Source organism: Callionymus lyra, chromosome 10 (genome assembly GCF_982586985.1).
Source record: "Callionymus lyra chromosome 10, fCalLyr1.hap1.1, whole genome shotgun sequence".
Lineage (NCBI taxonomy): Eukaryota > Metazoa > Chordata > Actinopteri > Syngnathiformes > Callionymidae > Callionymus > Callionymus lyra.
Window position 1 is genome coordinate 2624846 of NC_141827.1, and position 17852 is coordinate 2642697.

Below are 17852 nucleotides of genomic sequence, written 5' to 3' on the forward strand. Positions count from 1 at the left end.
GGGAAACTTAAAGAAATGTGCATTAAAATAACTTAAGAATGGAATTGAATGATGACTTATAAATGATTAAAATTATATTTAAACAATAAACACAATGTTTATTTATCTTCTGTAAACAAGAGCCAAGAACAACTTAAAACTCGGATTTGAAACCATTGTCGACCTGCTCAGGGGAGTCGCGGGACACGCCCACCATCTCGAGTGGGCGTGTCCTGCGACAGACAGGTCACTAATAGTCGTCTCACCTCAGCTGGAGGACAGACGGGTCACAGCTGATCTGCAGTGAAGCTCCTCAGAGTCTCAAGGTAAGACTTTCAAGATACTGAAGTGAAACTGAAGTTCAAGTTTCTGCAGAGTTTGTTCGTCAGTGTTTTAATCGCTTTAATGTCATTTAAACGTTAATTTAACTTCTTTTTTTGTATCCACTCTTTTAGTTTCGTCCGTGACGTCATGGAGCCCAGGAGTCCCGTGAAGGAGAAGTTCTTCATCGTGGTTCGAGGGAAGTCGAGGAAGGGGTTCTCGCGCGGGTGCGTGGGGCGCGTGGAGGCGGAGACCCCCCGCGGGGAGCTGATGGGGCTCCTGTACGGCGCGGGGAGCCCCAGGAGCGGCGGGGTCGTGAGGAAGGAGGACACGTACCCCCTGAGCAGACACCAGGCCCAGCTGCTGCTCTACGTGTCCTCCAGCAGCAGGAGGCTGGAGCTGCTCTGCAACCTGCAGCTCTTCAGCGCCATCTGTGAGCTGAGCCAGGAGGACCTGGTGCTGGTCAAGTACAAGAAGGGTCACCTGCCCGCGCTGGTCAAGAACCTGATGCAGATCGGGAGGAAGGAGGACAAGGAGGACCTGAACATGCTGGCCTTCGAGCTGGAGTTCGTGGTGAGTGAAGCTGGATCCAAGTCTGGATCTTCTGTCTCGAACTTTAGTGGTTCTTCTCTAGTGTCTCATGTTCCTCAGAGAGCAGAAGAAAAGTCTCTTAAATATGTCTCTAAAGTTGTGTCTTTATCTATATGAACGATTACAAACAGTCTAACGTATTCTTTATTTCTTTTAAACCCGATTTAATTATGAAATCTGCCAACAAGTTTGTTTCTGTTTCAACTTTACAGCCAAACTTTGAGTTGATGTTCAGGATCAGTTACAGCTTTGATCATATTTACGAGATGTTTGGGTTTTTCTTGCTGAACTTTGTGAAAAGAAAAAAGGTTTTAGACCAGAAGACACAACATCTGATAAAACAACTAAAGATGACTTTCCTGAGACAACATGTTATTTGTTTATTCTAAGTTTGGATAAAATGCACACGAACATCACAGCCGTCAATTATAGAAGTTTTAAAAGGTAACTTTATTGTTCGAGTTTGTTTTGTTCTTGTAAGAATGAGCTCCAGAGGTTCAGTGTTTGGTCTTTGTAGTTTATTTTACTGTAGATTAAAGTTACTTAAATGTAACGTTATTGTAGTTTTAATTTACTTAAATGTAACTTTATTGAAGATTAAAGTTACTTAAACGTAACGTTATTGTAGTTTTAATTTACTTAAAAGTAACTTAAATGTAACTTTATTGTAGTTTAAAGTTACTTAAAAGTAACTTTATCATATTTTAAAGTTACTTAAATGTAACTTTATTGTATTTTAAAGTTACTTAAAAGTAACTTTATTGTATTTTAAAGTTACTTGAATGTAACGTTATGTTCCTCGTGGTCTTCTGTCCTCCAGGACGCCGAGAACTCTCTCTCGTCTAAAAAAGCGACTCCTCTGCCGCTCTTCAGCGCCGCTGACATCATCCAGGTGGTTCCTTCCAGCTCCGTGCCCAGGTGGCGAGACAGCCAATCAGGTGAGCTGAGCGACGACCTCTTCATACACCTGAACCGGGGGTTTTAATTGGCTGAGAGCGACACGCCCTCCAGTAATTGACATCATTAGCATCAGATCTTGTGACTCCGGGACAGAACTGGAAGAACTGGTTCTGGAATGTACATCACATGCATGTTTGCACGTCTCACATGTCGACATACCTGAGTGTCAGCAGGAGGTCAGCGTCCGTGGGAGGCTCGTCACGAGCCTCGACGCCGTCGGATGACTCACAACGTTTACCTGTGCAGGTCCGAGCAAAAAGGCCGTGACCCGCATCAACTCCATGCCCAACATCGGCACCAGGGCTCGACAGGCCACAGAAGGTTTGTCTCGAGTCCCGGAGACTCCGCTGGACGTGGGCTCCCTGGTGGAGGTCTCGTCCAACAAGGGCGTCACGGTCTACGGCGTGATCCGCTGGCTCGGCGTCCCCGCGGGGAAGAGCGGCGAGTGGGCCGGGATCGAGTTGGTGAGCAGGCAGGTGAACAGGTGAAGGTGTGACGGAGGCGTGAACTGTGACCCCGCGCTGCAGGACTACGATGTCAAAGGCTGCTCAGACGGGAGTTACGGAGGTCAGAGGTTCTTCACCTGCACCGGGAACCGAGGCTTGTTCGTCCCGATGTCCAAATGCAGCCCAGACAGCAGGTTCACCTACTCGCCCGCTGGACCAGAGACCCCCAGATCCAAACCCCCCCCGCCAGGTGCCTCACTCTTTCAGTCAGTCTGTTGAAGAGTTTAAGATGAAAACGTTATACTTACAGTGTGTTGAAGAGTTTGAGATGAAAACTTTATACTTTCAGTGTGTTGAAGAGTTTAAGATGAAAACTTTATACTTACAGTGTGTTGAAGAGTTTGAGATGAAAACTTTATACTTACAGTCAGTTGAAGAGTTTGAGATGAAAACGTTTTACTTACAGTCAGTTGAAGAGTTTAAGATGAAAACTTTATACTTACAGTGTGTTGAAGAGTTTGAGATGAAAACGTTTTACTTACAGTCAGTTGAAGAGTTTAAGATGAAAACTTTATACTTACAGTGTGTTGAAGAGTTTGAGATGAAAACTTTATACTTGCAGTGTGTTGAAGAGTTTGAGATGAAAACTTTATACTTGCAGTCAGTTGAAGAGTTTAAGATGAAAACTTTATACTTGCAGTCAGTTGAAGAGTTTGAGATGAAAACTTTATACTTACAGTGTGTTGAAGAGTTTAAGATGAAAACTTTATACTTACAGTGTGTTGAAGAGTTTAAGATGAAAACTTTATACTTACAGTGTGTTGAAGAGTTTGAGATGAAAACTTTATACTTACAGTGTGTTGAAGAGTTTAAGATGAAAACTTTACACTTACAGTGTGTTGAAGAGTTTGAGATGAAAACTTTATACTTACAGTGTTGAAGAGTTTAAGATGAAAACTTTATACTTACAGTGTTGAAGAGTTTAAGATGAAAACTTTATACTTACAGTGTTGAAGAGTTTGAGATGAAAACTTTATACTTACAGTGTTGAAGAGTTTAAGATGAAAACGTTATACTTACAGTGTGTTGAAGAGTTTGAGATGAAAACATTTTACTTACAGTCAGTTGAAGAGTTTAAGATGAAAACTTTATACTTACAGTGTGTTGAAGAGTTTAAGATGAAAACGTTATACTTACAGTGTGTTGAAGAGTTTGAGATGAAAACGTTTTACTTACAGTCAGTTGAAGAGTTTGAGATGAAAACTTTATACTTACAGTCTGTTGAAGAGTTTGAGATGAAAACTTTATACTTAGAGTCTGTTGAAGAGTTTGAGATGAAAACTTTATACTTAGAGTCTGTTGAAGAGTTTGAGATGAAAACTTTATACTTACAGTGTGTTGAAGATTTTGAGATGAAAACTTTATACTTACAGTCAGTTGAAGAGTTTAAGATGAAAACTTTATACTTACAGTCAGTTGAATAGTTTGAGATGAAAACTTTATACTCAGTCTGTGACAGAAGAGTCTGAACCTGATGACGACTCGTGTGTTCGCTCAGTTGAAAACGCTTCTGCTGCACAAGTTTAAAAATACAAACGCATGAATGATGACTTTATGACGACAAATAGACTCAAGTTGGTTTAATATCAGTCACTTCTTAAACTTCATACTCTTTTGATCTCAAATGTTCTTTCATCTCGTGTTTAATGTTCATCATTGAATTAGATCCACTTTAAAAATAAAAGACAAATATAAGTTTGTTATAAATATTTATTTTGAGCATTTGTAAAAATAAAAAAAAATCACAAATATACTTTCATAGAAACTACAGATTAATAATGAATATTAAATCTAGTGTTTTAATTCAAATCTAAGTCAGTCTCGATATAATTAAAGTAGCTTCTCTGACAACGTTTACATGAAAGTGTTGAAGTATTTTCTCTGTAACTTCGACACGAGATCCTTTAAAAATGAAACCTTTCAAACTTCTGAGTGACTTTGACAAATGGTTAGAAGTTATGAAAAACAGTAACTTTCTTGGCGACAGATTCTTGTCATCCTTGTCGAGTCATGTGACTCCTTGTCATCGACCTCCGAGTCAAACCCTCGCGTCAGCAAAATAAAAGCATGTTCAGGTCAAAGGTCGTGGAGAAAATAAAGTGAAGAATGTTTGTTTGGTCAGATGTCAATCAAGCGTCAGTATGATGTTTGATCTCATCAGATGATAGTAATCATTAGTAACGACAGATGCTCCTCAGTTCCTCCGTACGAAGACTCCGGCGAGGACGCTGGACCCGTCTCTGAGTCCGAGGCCGTGTCTCTGTTCGTGGGGAAGATGAAGGGGATCCAGGGTCACATCAACTCCTGCTACCTGGACGCCACCCTCTTCAGGTAGAACCCTCGCCGCCGTCCAGCGTCTCGCTTCTCAACGCCGTCTCTCACCAGCTTGTTCAGCTGCTCCGTCACTCTGGACCATTTCTGCCAGAGACCCGACGGCGCCGAGCGACCGATCACGTGCACGCTCAGGAGGATCGTCAACCGTCTACGCAGGTACGAGTCGTCCACACAGGTATGAGTCGTCCACACAGGTACGAGTCGTCCACACAGGTACTAGTCGTCCACACAGGTACTAGTCGTCCACACAGGTACTAGTCGTCCACACAGGTACTAGTCGTCCACACGGGTACTAGTCGTCCACACAGGTACTAGTCGTCCACACAGGTACTAGTCGTCCACACGGGTACTAGTCGTCCACACGGGTACTAGTCGTCCACACAGGTACTAGTCGTCCACACAGGTACTAGTCGTCCACACAGGTACTAGTCGTCCACACGGGTACTAGTCGTCCACACGGGTACGAGTCGTCCACACGGGTACTAGTCGTCCACACGGGTACTAGTCGTCCACACAGGTACTAGTCGTCCACACAGGTACTAGTCGTCCACACAGGTACTAGTCGTCCACACGGGTACTAGTCGTCCACACAGGTACTAGTCGTCCACACGGGTACTAGTCGTCCACACGGGTACTAGTCGTCCACACAGGTACTAGTCGTCCACACAGGTACTAGTCGTCCACACGGGTACTAGTCGTCCACACAGGTACTAGTCGTCCACACAGGTACTAGTCGTCCACACAGGTACTAGTCGTCCACACAGGTACTAGTCGTCCACACAGGTACTAGTCGTCCACACAGGTACTAGTCGTCCACACAGGTACTAGTCGTCCACACGGGTACTAGTCGTCCACACGGGTACTAGTCGTCCACACGGGTACGAGTCGTCCACACGGGTACGAGTCGTCCACACAGGTACTAGTCGTCCACACAGGTACTAGTCGTCCACACGGGTACTAGTCGTCCACACGGGTACTAGTCGTCCACACGGGTACTAGTCGTCCACACGGGTACTAGTCGTCCACACGGGTACTAGTCGTCCACACGGGTACTAGTCGTCCACACGGGTACTAGTCGTCCACACGGGTACTAGTCGTCCACACAGGTACTAGTCGTCCACACAGGTACTAGTCGTCCACACAGGTACTAGTCGTCCACACAGGTACTAGTCGTCCACACAGGTACTAGTCGTCCACACAGGTACTAGTCGTCCACACAGGTACTAGTCGTCCACACAGGTACGAGTCGTCCACACAGGTACTAGTCGTCCACACGGGTACTAGTCGTCCACACGGGTACTAGTCGTCCACACGGGTACTAGTCGTCCACACGGGTACTAGTCGTCCACACGGGTACTAGTCGTCCACACGGGTACTAGTCGTCCACACGGGTACTAGTCGTCCACACGGGTACTAGTCGTCCACACGGGTACTAGTCGTCCACACGGGTACTAGTCGTCCACACGGGTACTAGTCGTCCACACGGGTACTAGTCGTCCACACGGGTACTAGTCGTCCACACGGGTACTAGTCGTCCACACGGGTACTAGTCGTCCACACGGGTACTAGTCGTCCACACGGGTACTAGTCGTCCACACGGGTACTAGTCGTCCACACGGGTACTAGTCGTCCACACGGGTACTAGTCGTCCACACAGGTACTAGTCGTCCACACAGGTACTAGTCGTCCACACGGGTACGAGTCGTCCACACGGGTACTAGTCGTCCACACGGGTACTAGTCGTCCACACAGGTACTAGTCGTCCACACGGGTACTAGTCGTCCACACGGGTACTAGTCGTCCACACGGGTACTAGTCGTCCACACAGGTACTAGTCGTCCACACGGGTACTAGTCGTCCACACGGGTACTAGTCGTCCACACAGGTACTAGTCGTCCACACGGGTACTAGTCGTCCACACAGGTACTAGTCGTCCACACGGGTACTAGTCGTCCACACGGGTACGAGTCGTCCACACGGGTACTAGTCGTCCACACGGGTACTAGTCGTCCACACGGGTACTAGTCGTCCACACAGGTACTAGTCGTCCACACGGGTACTAGTCGTCCACACGGGTACTAGTCGTCCACACGGGTACTAGTCGTCCACACGGGTACTAGTCGTCCACACGGGTACTAGTCGTCCACACGGGTACTAGTCGTCCACACAGGTACTAGTCGTCCACACGGGTACTAGTCGTCCACACAGGTACTAGTCGTCCACACAGGTACTAGTCGTCCACACAGGTACTAGTCGTCCACACAGGTACTAGTCGTCCACACAGGTACTAGTCGTCCACACAGGTACTAGTCGTCCACACGGGTACTAGTCGTCCACACGGGTACTAGTCGTCCACACGGGTACGAGTCGTCCACACGGGTACGAGTCGTCCACACAGGTACTAGTCGTCCACACGGGTACGAGTCGTCCACACGGGTACTAGTCGTCCACACGGGTACTAGTCGTCCACACGGGTACTAGTCGTCCACACGGGTACTAGTCGTCCACACGGGTACTAGTCGTCCACACGGGTACTAGTCGTCCACACGGGTACTAGTCGTCCACACGGGTACTAGTCGTCCACACGGGTACTAGTCGTCCACACGGGTACTAGTCGTCCACACGGGTACTAGTCGTCCACACGGGTACTAGTCGTCCACACGGGTACTAGTCGTCCACACGGGTACTAGTCGTCCACACGGGTACTAGTCGTCCACACGGGTACTAGTCGTCCACACGGGTACGAGTCGTCCACACGGGTACTAGTCGTCCACACAGGTACTAGTCGTCCACACAGGTACTAGTCGTCCACACGGGTACTAGTCGTCCACACGGGTACTAGTCGTCCACACGGGTACTAGTCGTCCACACGGGTACTAGTCGTCCACACGGGTACTAGTCGTCCACACGGGTACTAGTCGTCCACACGGGTACTAGTCGTCCACACGGGTTCTAGTCGTCCACACGGGTACTAGTCGTCCACACGGGTACGAGTCGTCCACACGGGTACTAGTCGTCCACACGGGTACTAGTCGTCCACACGGGTACTAGTCGTCCACACGGGTACTAGTCGTCCACACAGGTACTAGTCGTCCACACAGGTACTAGTCGTCCACACAGGTACTAGTCGTCCACACAGGTACTAGTCGTCCACACAGGTACTAGTCGTCCACACAGGTACGAGTCGTCCACACAGGTACTAGTCGTCCACACAGGTACGAGTCGTCCACACAGGTACTAGTCGTCCACACAGGTACGAGTCGTCCACACGGGTACTAGTCGTCCACACAGGTACTAGTCGTCCACACAGGTACGAGTCGTCCACACAGGTACGAGTCGACATAACTAGAGTTAACAGCGCCCCCTAGATGACGAGGCGTAAAGAATCCAGACAAACAAAAGGATCCCTGAGCAAGAAACGTCTCCTTTAAAGAATTGTCCTTGAACTCGACCTGTAAATGATGCAATATTGTGACGAACCATGTGACGTGTCTTTGAACGCAACACGCTTGTTTCTCTTCGTGTTTGTAAAACACGGGTTTATGTTTATTATTTATATTATTGGAAAACTCTGAGTATTTCTCCAGAAAATGACAAATGAATGTCTGTCGAGACACTCGAGCTCAGAAGATCTTAAAATAAATGTCTTGATTTTAAAAGTCTTAATTGTATCAAACATTCATTTGTAAACTTAAGACTCACTAGAGAATGTTTTTAAATCTCGAGACTGAACTCTTGCTCCAGAACCAACGAAGAAACATGTTGAACCTGAATCTGTTTACACGGAAATGAGTCTAAAATCATATTTATTATGGTTTTTAAATCTGATTAAAAATGTTTTGATGAACATCTTCATGCGAGTCAAACATTGACGTCACCATGGAAACCAAAGTGTGTTTCTGTCGCAGACAAGGCTTCGTTCCTGCCGAGAGTGTGATGAAGCTGAGGACGCTGCTGGGATGTGAGACCTTCCAGACTCAAGAGAAAGGTTCTTCAATGTTCTCTGAAGTCCTCTTCAGTCTCTGATCACCTTTGGTTCCAGACCCAGAAGAGCTCATCACAGGCTTGTTCCAGAAGGCTCTCTGCATGGATCCACTTCTGAAGCTCAGGTGAGTCGACACTGGACTCGTGACGCGAAGAAGATCTAACCACGTGTGTGTCCAGGTCCAAGCATGAGACCTCTCAGGGAGCCTACACCTTCCAGATCTTCCTGGAGAAGGAGCAGCTGAGGGACGTCCCTACAGTCCAGCAGCTGATGGACACGTCCTGCTTGTCATGTGACCTCAAGTTTGAAGAGGTGAAGACACACACGCACGCACACACACACGCACGCACACTCACACACACACACACACCCCTGCGGGTTCAACACACACACAATGATTCTTCAATCGTTTGGACCTCTTCTCTTGTTCTGGGTCAGATGATGATCAAGGTCACAGAACAGCCTCGAGTCCTGACGTGTCATAAATCAATGTTTTGACCACGTGTGTCGAGTGTTGTGACTGTTGTGGTTCAACAACATGATCTTCTCTTGAGGTCTCCTGACTTCCTGTCGATGGATCGTTGTTGTTCCCGCGACTGACATCGTTGACATACTTGACTGACGTGACGTGACGTGACAGGCCTGCTTCACACTTGACAACGTATTGCATTAAAACACATTTATTTGACTCGGAACCAGAGACTCGTCAAAGCGGTTCTTGATGCTGAACCTGGTCCTGCTCCTGCTCCTGCTCCTGCTCCTGCTCCTGCTCCTGGTCCTGCTCCTGGTCCTGGTCCTGGTCCTGGTCCTGGTCCTGGTCCTGGTCCTGAGCTCACACACGGGTCCGGTTCCGTCATGAATCTGAACTCACTTCACACGCGTGTGACATGTTGTGTTACACGTGTGTTGGACTCGAACCGCCGGGTCATGATTGGCTGAAATGACGAGTCGTCACTAATGAACCAGAAACTCCTATCGTCGCACAAACATGAAAACGACTCGTGACAGAAAAGTGACGACAATGATTTGTTTGTTGTTGAGTCAACAGTGATTTCTCAACATGTCCGGGTCTCACCGTTTTTCCTGAACTCCCATGATGCCTTGCTCCACACTGATTTGTCGCTACAATACTGTATTTAAATTCTACCTGTTTATATCAAAGTGATCGACAGGTGTGATCGGTCGACTGGGCAGCAAAGCATTATGGGAGCTGTTCAGGTCACCGTCACTGAGAGGGACAACGGCTCGTATTTCAGATTCATGATGTTTGACGTAAGATTCCTGTTCTTCGTGACTCGACCCTCAAGTTGAGACCAGAATCATCAAGTTTCAAAACCTGCTTTGAAATCAATACCTGCAGCTGTGGAAGTTCCTGATGTTCCTGTCGATCCTCACCATGACTCATCCTTCAACAGATGCCTTCCTGCCTGATGGTTCAGATGCCAAGGTTTGGCAACAAGTACAAGATGTTCTCTCACATCATCCCGTCCATGGATCTGGACCTGACGGACCTGCTGTCCAGCTGTGAGGAAGAACCTTCACTGATCCCTCTCTTCTTCTTCTTCTCTTGGACTCGACTCTTCTTCGTCTTTTTCTCTTGGACTCGACTCTTCGTCGTCTTCTTCTTCTTCTCCTGGACTTGACTCTCTTCTTCTTCTTCTTTTTCTCTTGGACTTGACTCTCTTCTTCTTCTTCTTCTTTTTCTCTTGGACTTGACTCATTTCTTCTTTGTCTTCTTGTCTCCTGGACTTGACTCTTCGTCTTCTTCTTCTTCTTCGTCTTCTTCTTCTTCTTCTCTTGGACTCATTTCTTCTTCTTCTTTTTCTCTTGGACTTGACTCATTTCTTCTTCTTCTTTTTCTCTTGGACTTGACTCATTTCTTCTTTTTCTCTTCTTCTTTTTCTCTTGGACTTGACTCATTTCTTCTTCTTCTTTTTCTCTTGGACTTGACTCATTTCTTCTTCTTCTTTTTCTCTTGGACTTGACTCATTTCTTCTTCTTCTCTTCTTCTTTTTCTCTTGGACTTGACTCATTTCTTCTTCTTCTTTTTCTCTTGGACTTGACTCATTTCTTCTTCTTCTTTTTCTCTTGGACTTGACTCATTTCTTCTTCTTCTTTTTCTCTTGGACTTGACTCATTTCTTCTTTGTCTTCTTGTCTCCTGGACTTGACTCTTTTCTGCTTCTTCTTCTTCTTCTTTTTCTCTTGGACTTGACTCTTTTCTGCTTCTTCTTCTTCTTCTTTTTCTCTTGGACTTGACTCATTTCTTCTTTGTCTTCTTGTCTCCTGGACTTGACTCATTTCTTCTTCTTCTTCTTCTTCTTTTTCTCTTGGACTTGACTCATTTCTTCTTTGTCTTCTTGTCTCCTGGACTTGACTCATTTCTTCTTCTTCTTCTTCTTCTTTTTCTCTTGGACTTGACTCATTTCTTCTTCTTCTCTTCTTCTTTTTCTCTTGGACTTGACTCATTTCTTCTATGTCTTCTTGTCTCCTGGACTTGACTCATTTCTTCTTCTTCTTCTTCTTCTTCTTTTTCTCTTGGACTTGACTCATTTCTTCTTCTTCTCTTCTTCTTTTTCTCTTGGACTTGACTCATTTCTTCTTCGTCTTCTTGTCTCCTGGACTTGACTCTTCTTCTTTTTAGTCTTCTTCTTCTCCTGGACCTGACTCTCTTCTTCCTCTTCTTCTCCTGGACCTGAGTCTTTTCTGCTTCTTCTTGCCTGATTTCTTCTTCTCCTCTGCAGCGCTGCGCGAGTGTTTCTTGTGCGGTCAGACGGCCGAGCACGAGTGTCTCCAGTGTCTTCCGGATCCTAAACTCCAGCCAGGACGGATCAAACAGTTCTGCTCCACCTGTAACTCACAGGTGAACCCGTCGCTGCTGAACTTCTTCGCTGAGATTAACGTCTTCTTCTCGACACGAAGGTTCACAAGCATCCGTCGCGGCAGGGTCACGTGACCTCGGCGCTGACCCTCCCGGCTCAGACCCCCACTGAGGTCCCCGCGGGCCGGCGGACCATGAAGCTGTTCGCGGTCCTGTGCATCCACACCAGCCACTACGTGTCCTTCGTCAAGTACGGGTCCGACCCGAGCTCCTGGCTCTTCTTCGACAGCATGGCCGACAGATGTGGTGAGAAGAACGTTTAGTGTCGACCAGGGCCGGGTCTAGGCAGGGGCAAGAGGGGGCCTGGCCCCCTCAAATAAATGTTGTGCCCCCTCAAACTTGCATGTAAGTAAGTAAGTAACAGCACAATGCCCCCTCAAGATTTGTGGCTGCCCCCTCATACATGCCTGTCTAGACCCGGCCCTGGTGTGGACCATCAGAGCAGTTCGAGCAGAAGCTCGGGGAAACCGACTCGTTTGTTTCCGCCCTCTAGTGTTCGAACAATGTAACTGCATTGTGGTGAAAACGAGTAACTTTTTATGCAAGTAAAGGTTAATGTAGTAATAGATTACTCAGTGGAATATCTTCCATTTTATTTAATTATTAATTATTATTATTATTAATTAATTATTATTATTATTAAATGTTCTGATCAAATTTGAAAGTAGCTTGAACCGAAAAACAAATGTTTGCAAATATAACTGTCTTAATTTAAACTTATTATTTTTCTTCCTCTCGTTCAAGTCAAGATTTAAATAATCAAGATATATATTTATTTAATTAATCTTATTAAGTTACAGTATTTCTGTCACAAAGTTAACGAGTCGTGGATCATCTGATTTTTTTTTTTGAGTCAAAAACAATATTTTCCTCAAAACAATATAATAATCGTGAATATAATGTATAATAAAACACATTATTTTTGTAATAATAGGTTTTACTAATGTGTTAATATGTTCTAGTAACTTGTCCAACACTAGAGAAAGAACTAGTATAGTTTTTAGAAAGTGACAGAAAACCCGGTTGTTGTGTTTGTACAATGTAACTGCATTGTGGTGAAAACTAGTAACTATAACTTTTTATGCAAGTAAAGGTTAATGTAGTAATAGATTACTCGGGACAATATCTTCCATTTTATTTAGTTCTAAATGTTCTGAACAAATTTGAAAGTAGCTTGAACAGTAAAAACAAATGTTTGCAAATATAACTGTCTTAATGTAAACTTATTATCTTTCTTCCTCTCGTTCAAGTCAAGATTTAAATAATCAAGATATATATTTATTTAATTAATCTTATTAAGTTACAGTATTTCTGCCACAAAGTTAACAAGTCGTGGATCATCTGATTTTTTTGAGTCAAAAACGATATTTTCCTCAAAACAATATAATAATCGTGAATATAATGTATAATAAAAAACATTATTTTTGTAATGATAGGTTAATATGTTCTAGTAACTTGTCCAACACTAGAGAAAGAACTAGTATAGTTTTTAGAAAGTGACAGAAAACTCTGTTGTGTTTGAAACAGTAGTTGTTTGTGTAAACGATGTTCAAAAACAAAGCACCAGAATGTCAGCTGGTGCTGCTGCAACCATGTTCGTGTCAAACCCTCGTGTCACTGCAGACTCGTGGGACTGATAACAAGCGCTGACGTGTGTCGTCTTATCTCCCGACGCTCCCGACAGGTGACGACCGGAGCGGCTACAACATTCCAGAGATCCGTTCCTGTCCCGAGGTGGGAGACCTTCTGTCGCGGTCGGAGGACGAGCTGGGTCGTGTTGACCCGGCGCACACGCCCGAGCTGGTGCGGCGGCTGCTGTGCGACTCGTACATGTTTCTATATCAGGCTTCGTAGACGTGTTCCGACAACAAGTGAGACACGAGTGGAGGTTTTTACTGTCGTCATATCAGATTGTTCTGCAGATGTCGTCGCTTTTGTCGTCTTCAACCAGTTGAAGGTTAAGTTGAATCTTATTTTGTCCTCACGAGCACTGAAGATGTCAAGTCTTTAAAATCGTATTTGTTTTAATAAACTATGAACTTTTTTAACTGGTTGTTCTTTTTATCAGGATTGAAGGTTCTTGAAAGTTCCAATACTGTGTGTGTGTGTGTTGTTGTGTGACTATTGTATCATCTGTGTGTGTGTGTGTTGTTGTGATGATGTGTGACTCTATTGTAAGTAAGTAGTTTCATTAATTTGTATTTATATAGCGCTTTTCCAGACCAGGGTCACAAAGCGCTTAAACAAACAAAACAATATTCAATAAAGTATAAACTTTAAAGGTCAAGATAAAACTGAGAACAACAGGAGTTCCAGACAATCAGGGAAAAGCTCAAATGAAAATGTTGATGTTTCTTTAAGGAGTCAGTAGATCAGGGGTGACCAACCCGGTCCTCAAAGAGCCGCAGTGGCTGCAGGTTTTTGTTCCAAATGATCCAGCGTGTCCAGTTTAACCAATGAGGTTTTAGCTGAAACAAGCAACACCAGACTGACAATAAACTGATTACACTCCTAAGACACCTGATTGGTGAAAAGATGTCTTCTTGATTGGTTGGAACAAAAACGTGCACCCACTGCGGCTCTTTGAGGACCGGGTTGGCCACCCCTGTAGTAGATCATCAAACACAGAGATGTTTCTTGAAGGAGTCAGTAGATCATCAAACACATGTTTCTTGAAGGAGTCAGTAGATCATCAAACACATGTTTCTTGAAGGAGTCAGTAGATCATCAAACACATGTTTCTTGAAGGAGTCAGTAGATCATCAAACACATGTTTCTTGAAGGAGTCAGTAGATCATCAAACACATGTTTCTTGAAGGAGTCAGTAGATCATCAAACACAGATGTTTCTTGAAGGAGTCAGTAGATCATCAAACACAGATGTTTCTTGAAGGAGTCAGTAGATCATCAAACACAGATGTTTCTTGAAGGAGTCAGTAGATCATCAAACACAGAGATGTTTCTTGAAGGAGTCAGTAGATCATCAAACACTGATGTTTCTTGAAGGAGTCAGTAGATCATCAAACACAGATGTTTCTTGAAGGAGTCAGTAGATCATCAAACACATGTTTCTTGAAGGAGTCAGTAGATCATCAAACACATGTTTCTTGAAGGAGTCAGTAGATCATCAAACACAGATGTTTCTTGAAGGAGTCAGTAGATCATCAAACACAGATGTTTCTTGAAGGAGTCAGTAGATCATCAAACACAGATGTTTCTTGAAGGAGTCAGTAGATCATCAAACACAGATGTTTCTTGAAGGAGTCAGTAGATCATCAAACACAGAGATGTTTCTTGAAGGAGTCAGTAGATCATCAAACACTGATGTTTCTTGAAGGAGTCAGTAGATCATCAAACACAGATGTTTCTTGAAGGAGTCAGTAGATCATCAAACACATGTTTCTTGAAGGAGTCAGTAGATCATCAAACACATGTTTCTTGAAGGAGTCAGTAGATCATCAAACACAGATGTTTCTTGAAGGAGTCAGTAGATCATCAAACACAGAGATGTTTCTTGAAGGAGTCAGTAGATCATCAAACACAGATGTTTCTTGAAGGAGTCAGTAGATCATCAAACACAGATGTTTCTTGAAGGAGTCAGTAGATCATCAAACACAGAGATGTTTCTTGAAGGAGTCAGTAGATCATCAAACACAGATGTTTCTTGAAGGAGTCAGTAGATCATCAAACACAGATGTTTCTTGAAGGAGTCAGTAGATCATCAAACACAGAGATGTTTCTTGAAGGAGTCAGTAGATCATCAAACACAGATGTTTCTTGAAGGAGTCAGTAGATCATCAAACACAGATGTTTCTTGAAGGAGTCAGTAGATCATCAAACACAGATGTTTCTTGAAGGAGTCAGTAGATCATCAAACACAGATGTTTCTTGAAGGAGTCAGTAGATCATCAAACACAGATGTTTCTTGAAGGTGTCAGTAGATCATCAAACACAGAGATGGTTCCAAAGCTTAGGAGCAACAGACTGGAAGGATTTCTCTCCTCTGGTCCGGAAGTTCAGGAACCATCAGTAGATTCTGATCCACAGACCTCAGAGCCAGAGCTGGGGTGTAAGTCTGGTTCAGATCACTGATGGAAGGTCTGACCATGAATAGATCTGAAAGTAAGAACCAGAATTTTAAAATGATCCTGAAAGAAACTGGAAGCCAGTGAAGAGTTTGAAGGAGAAATGTGAGTTCTTCTACTAGAGTGGCTCAGAATTCTGGCTGCAGAGTTTTGTATGAACTGCAGGCGAGACACATCCTTCTTGTGAAGACATGAAAATAAACTGTTGCAATAGTGTAAACGAGAAAACACAAATCCCGATCAAGTTGTGACAACATTTTCCTAAGTTTACTGATTTTTCTCAGTTGAAGGAAACAGTTTCTGGTCAGTTTTCTACAGTGTTGAACAAGAGACATGTCTTTATCAAATACAACACCCAGGTTTCTCAGGCTCAGTTTGACAGACTGACCTAAGTCACCCAAGTACTGACTCAACCCTGGAACCTTATCATCAGGAGAAATCACCAGAGTTTCAGTTTTGTGCACATTTAGCTTCAACGTGTTTTCACTCATTGTTTGATTTCTAGCAAACAATTGACTAAGTTCAGCCTCTGGGGCTCAGTTGGATCAAAAGAGCAGTAGAGCTGGATGTCATCAGCAAAAATGTGATAAGAAACATCTGGAAATCTCTGAATGATTTTACAGAGGGGAATCAAGTACAGCAAAAACAATAAAGGACCCAGAAAAGAACCTTGAGGGACTCCACACAACAGATCCACCGATTCAGACCTCATTTGATTGGCAGATACACTGACACTGCGCCCAGAAAGCTATGATGAGAACCATTCTAACACAGACCCAGACAGTTTTCATCCCTCAGTCTTCTCAGAAGGATCTGGTTCAACTGTGTCAAAGGCCGAGGACAGATCCAACAGAACCAGAACAGTGAATTGACCCGAATCAGCCGACATCATGATGTCACTGGACACTTTCAGTAAGGCTGTCTCCATAGATGTTTGTGGAAGCCAGACCGAAACTTCTCTTCGATGTCGCTCTGATCCAGGAACAGCTGCTCAGACACCACCTTCTCCAAGATCTTGGACAAGAATGAAGATTAGAAATAGGCCTGAAATTACTGAGGTCAGTCGGGTCTAAGTCTGGCTTTTTGAGCAGAGGCTCCACAATGGCATGTTTAAATGCATTGTTAAAAACCCCTCTGGAAAGGGAGAGATTCACCATATTGGTAACCCAGGGGCCAATTACATCAAATACTTTGATAAAAAGCCTACAAGGAAGGACGTCATCTGAGCAAGAGGAGGGTTTCATCTTGTTCACTAATGCTGAAATATCCCCCAGAGATACAGCACTGAAGGAAGACCAAGAGGAGGAGAGGGGCTCAGAGACAGTAGGGGTTCCAAACAAAGGGGGAGAGATTTTTTCTTTGATCAATTTAATTTTGTCAATGAAAAATCTCAACAATGCATTGCTGTCAGCTTCACAGAAGACAGGCGTGATTTGAGGAGCAGGAGACACGAGAGAATTAATCGTGTCAAACCACACTTTGGGGTTTTTCTTATTTGCTGCTACCAGTTTTCTGATGTAATCAGATCTGGCAGTTTCCACCATCTCATTGTAAGAAGTCATCAGATCCCTGAGGTGAAGTCTATGCACCTCAAGTTTAGTGGACTTCCAGAGACGCTCAGTCTTTCGACAAAGTCTCTTCAGACTCAGGAGATCTTCATTTGTCCAAGGGCACCGTTTTTTCTGAATTTTCAAGTTCGATTTAACAGGTGCCACTTGATCCAGTATTTCAACACAATGATCAGTGAAACAGTGAATCAAACTGTCCAAATTTGGGAAGTCAAAGTCAAAGTCAAGTCAGATACATTAGAAATGTCCAGGCCAAGACTAAAAAGTCTAAAATGTGGCCTTTGTGATGAGTGGGTTCAGAAACATGTTGCTCAAAATGAAAGGCTTCTGTAAAAGTTAAAAGTTCTTTAGCAGAGCAAGATGTGACGTCATCAACATGAAGATTAAAGTCTCCAAGAATAAGAACAGATTCCATTTGAATAATGGAAGATAGAAAGTCACTAAAGTCTTTCAAGAACACTGAAGGACCAGGAGGGCGGTAGATTGACACACAATAGAAGTTCTTATAGAACCAACCAATATTGTATCATTAGTGTGTGTGTTGTTGTTGTTATGTGTGACTCTATTATATCATCAGTGTGTGTTTGTACATTCGTTGAAAAATTTGACATTAGAAAATGATCTTAAGCTCCGCCCACTGAAAA

The 17852-nt window shown here is 44.1% G+C and overlaps 1 protein-coding gene across 1 annotated transcript; it reads left to right on the forward strand.

Annotated features, from left to right (window-relative positions):
- Positions 1-240: 240 nt before the first annotated feature.
- cyld2 (cylindromatosis (turban tumor syndrome) 2) lies at positions 241-13604 on the forward strand. Its single transcript, XM_087800446.1, has 14 exons — positions 241-305; positions 435-873; positions 1712-1829; positions 2098-2315; positions 2379-2547; positions 4556-4688; positions 4743-4847; positions 8600-8679; positions 8734-8800; positions 8856-8988; positions 10092-10200; positions 11420-11538; positions 11598-11802; positions 13241-13604. The coding sequence occupies exons 2-14, from the start codon at positions 451-453 to the stop codon at positions 13408-13410; spliced, it is 2049 nt and encodes a 682-aa protein (XP_087656572.1). The 5' UTR covers positions 241-305; positions 435-450; the 3' UTR covers positions 13411-13604.
- The last annotated feature ends 4248 nt before the right edge of the window (positions 13605-17852 follow it).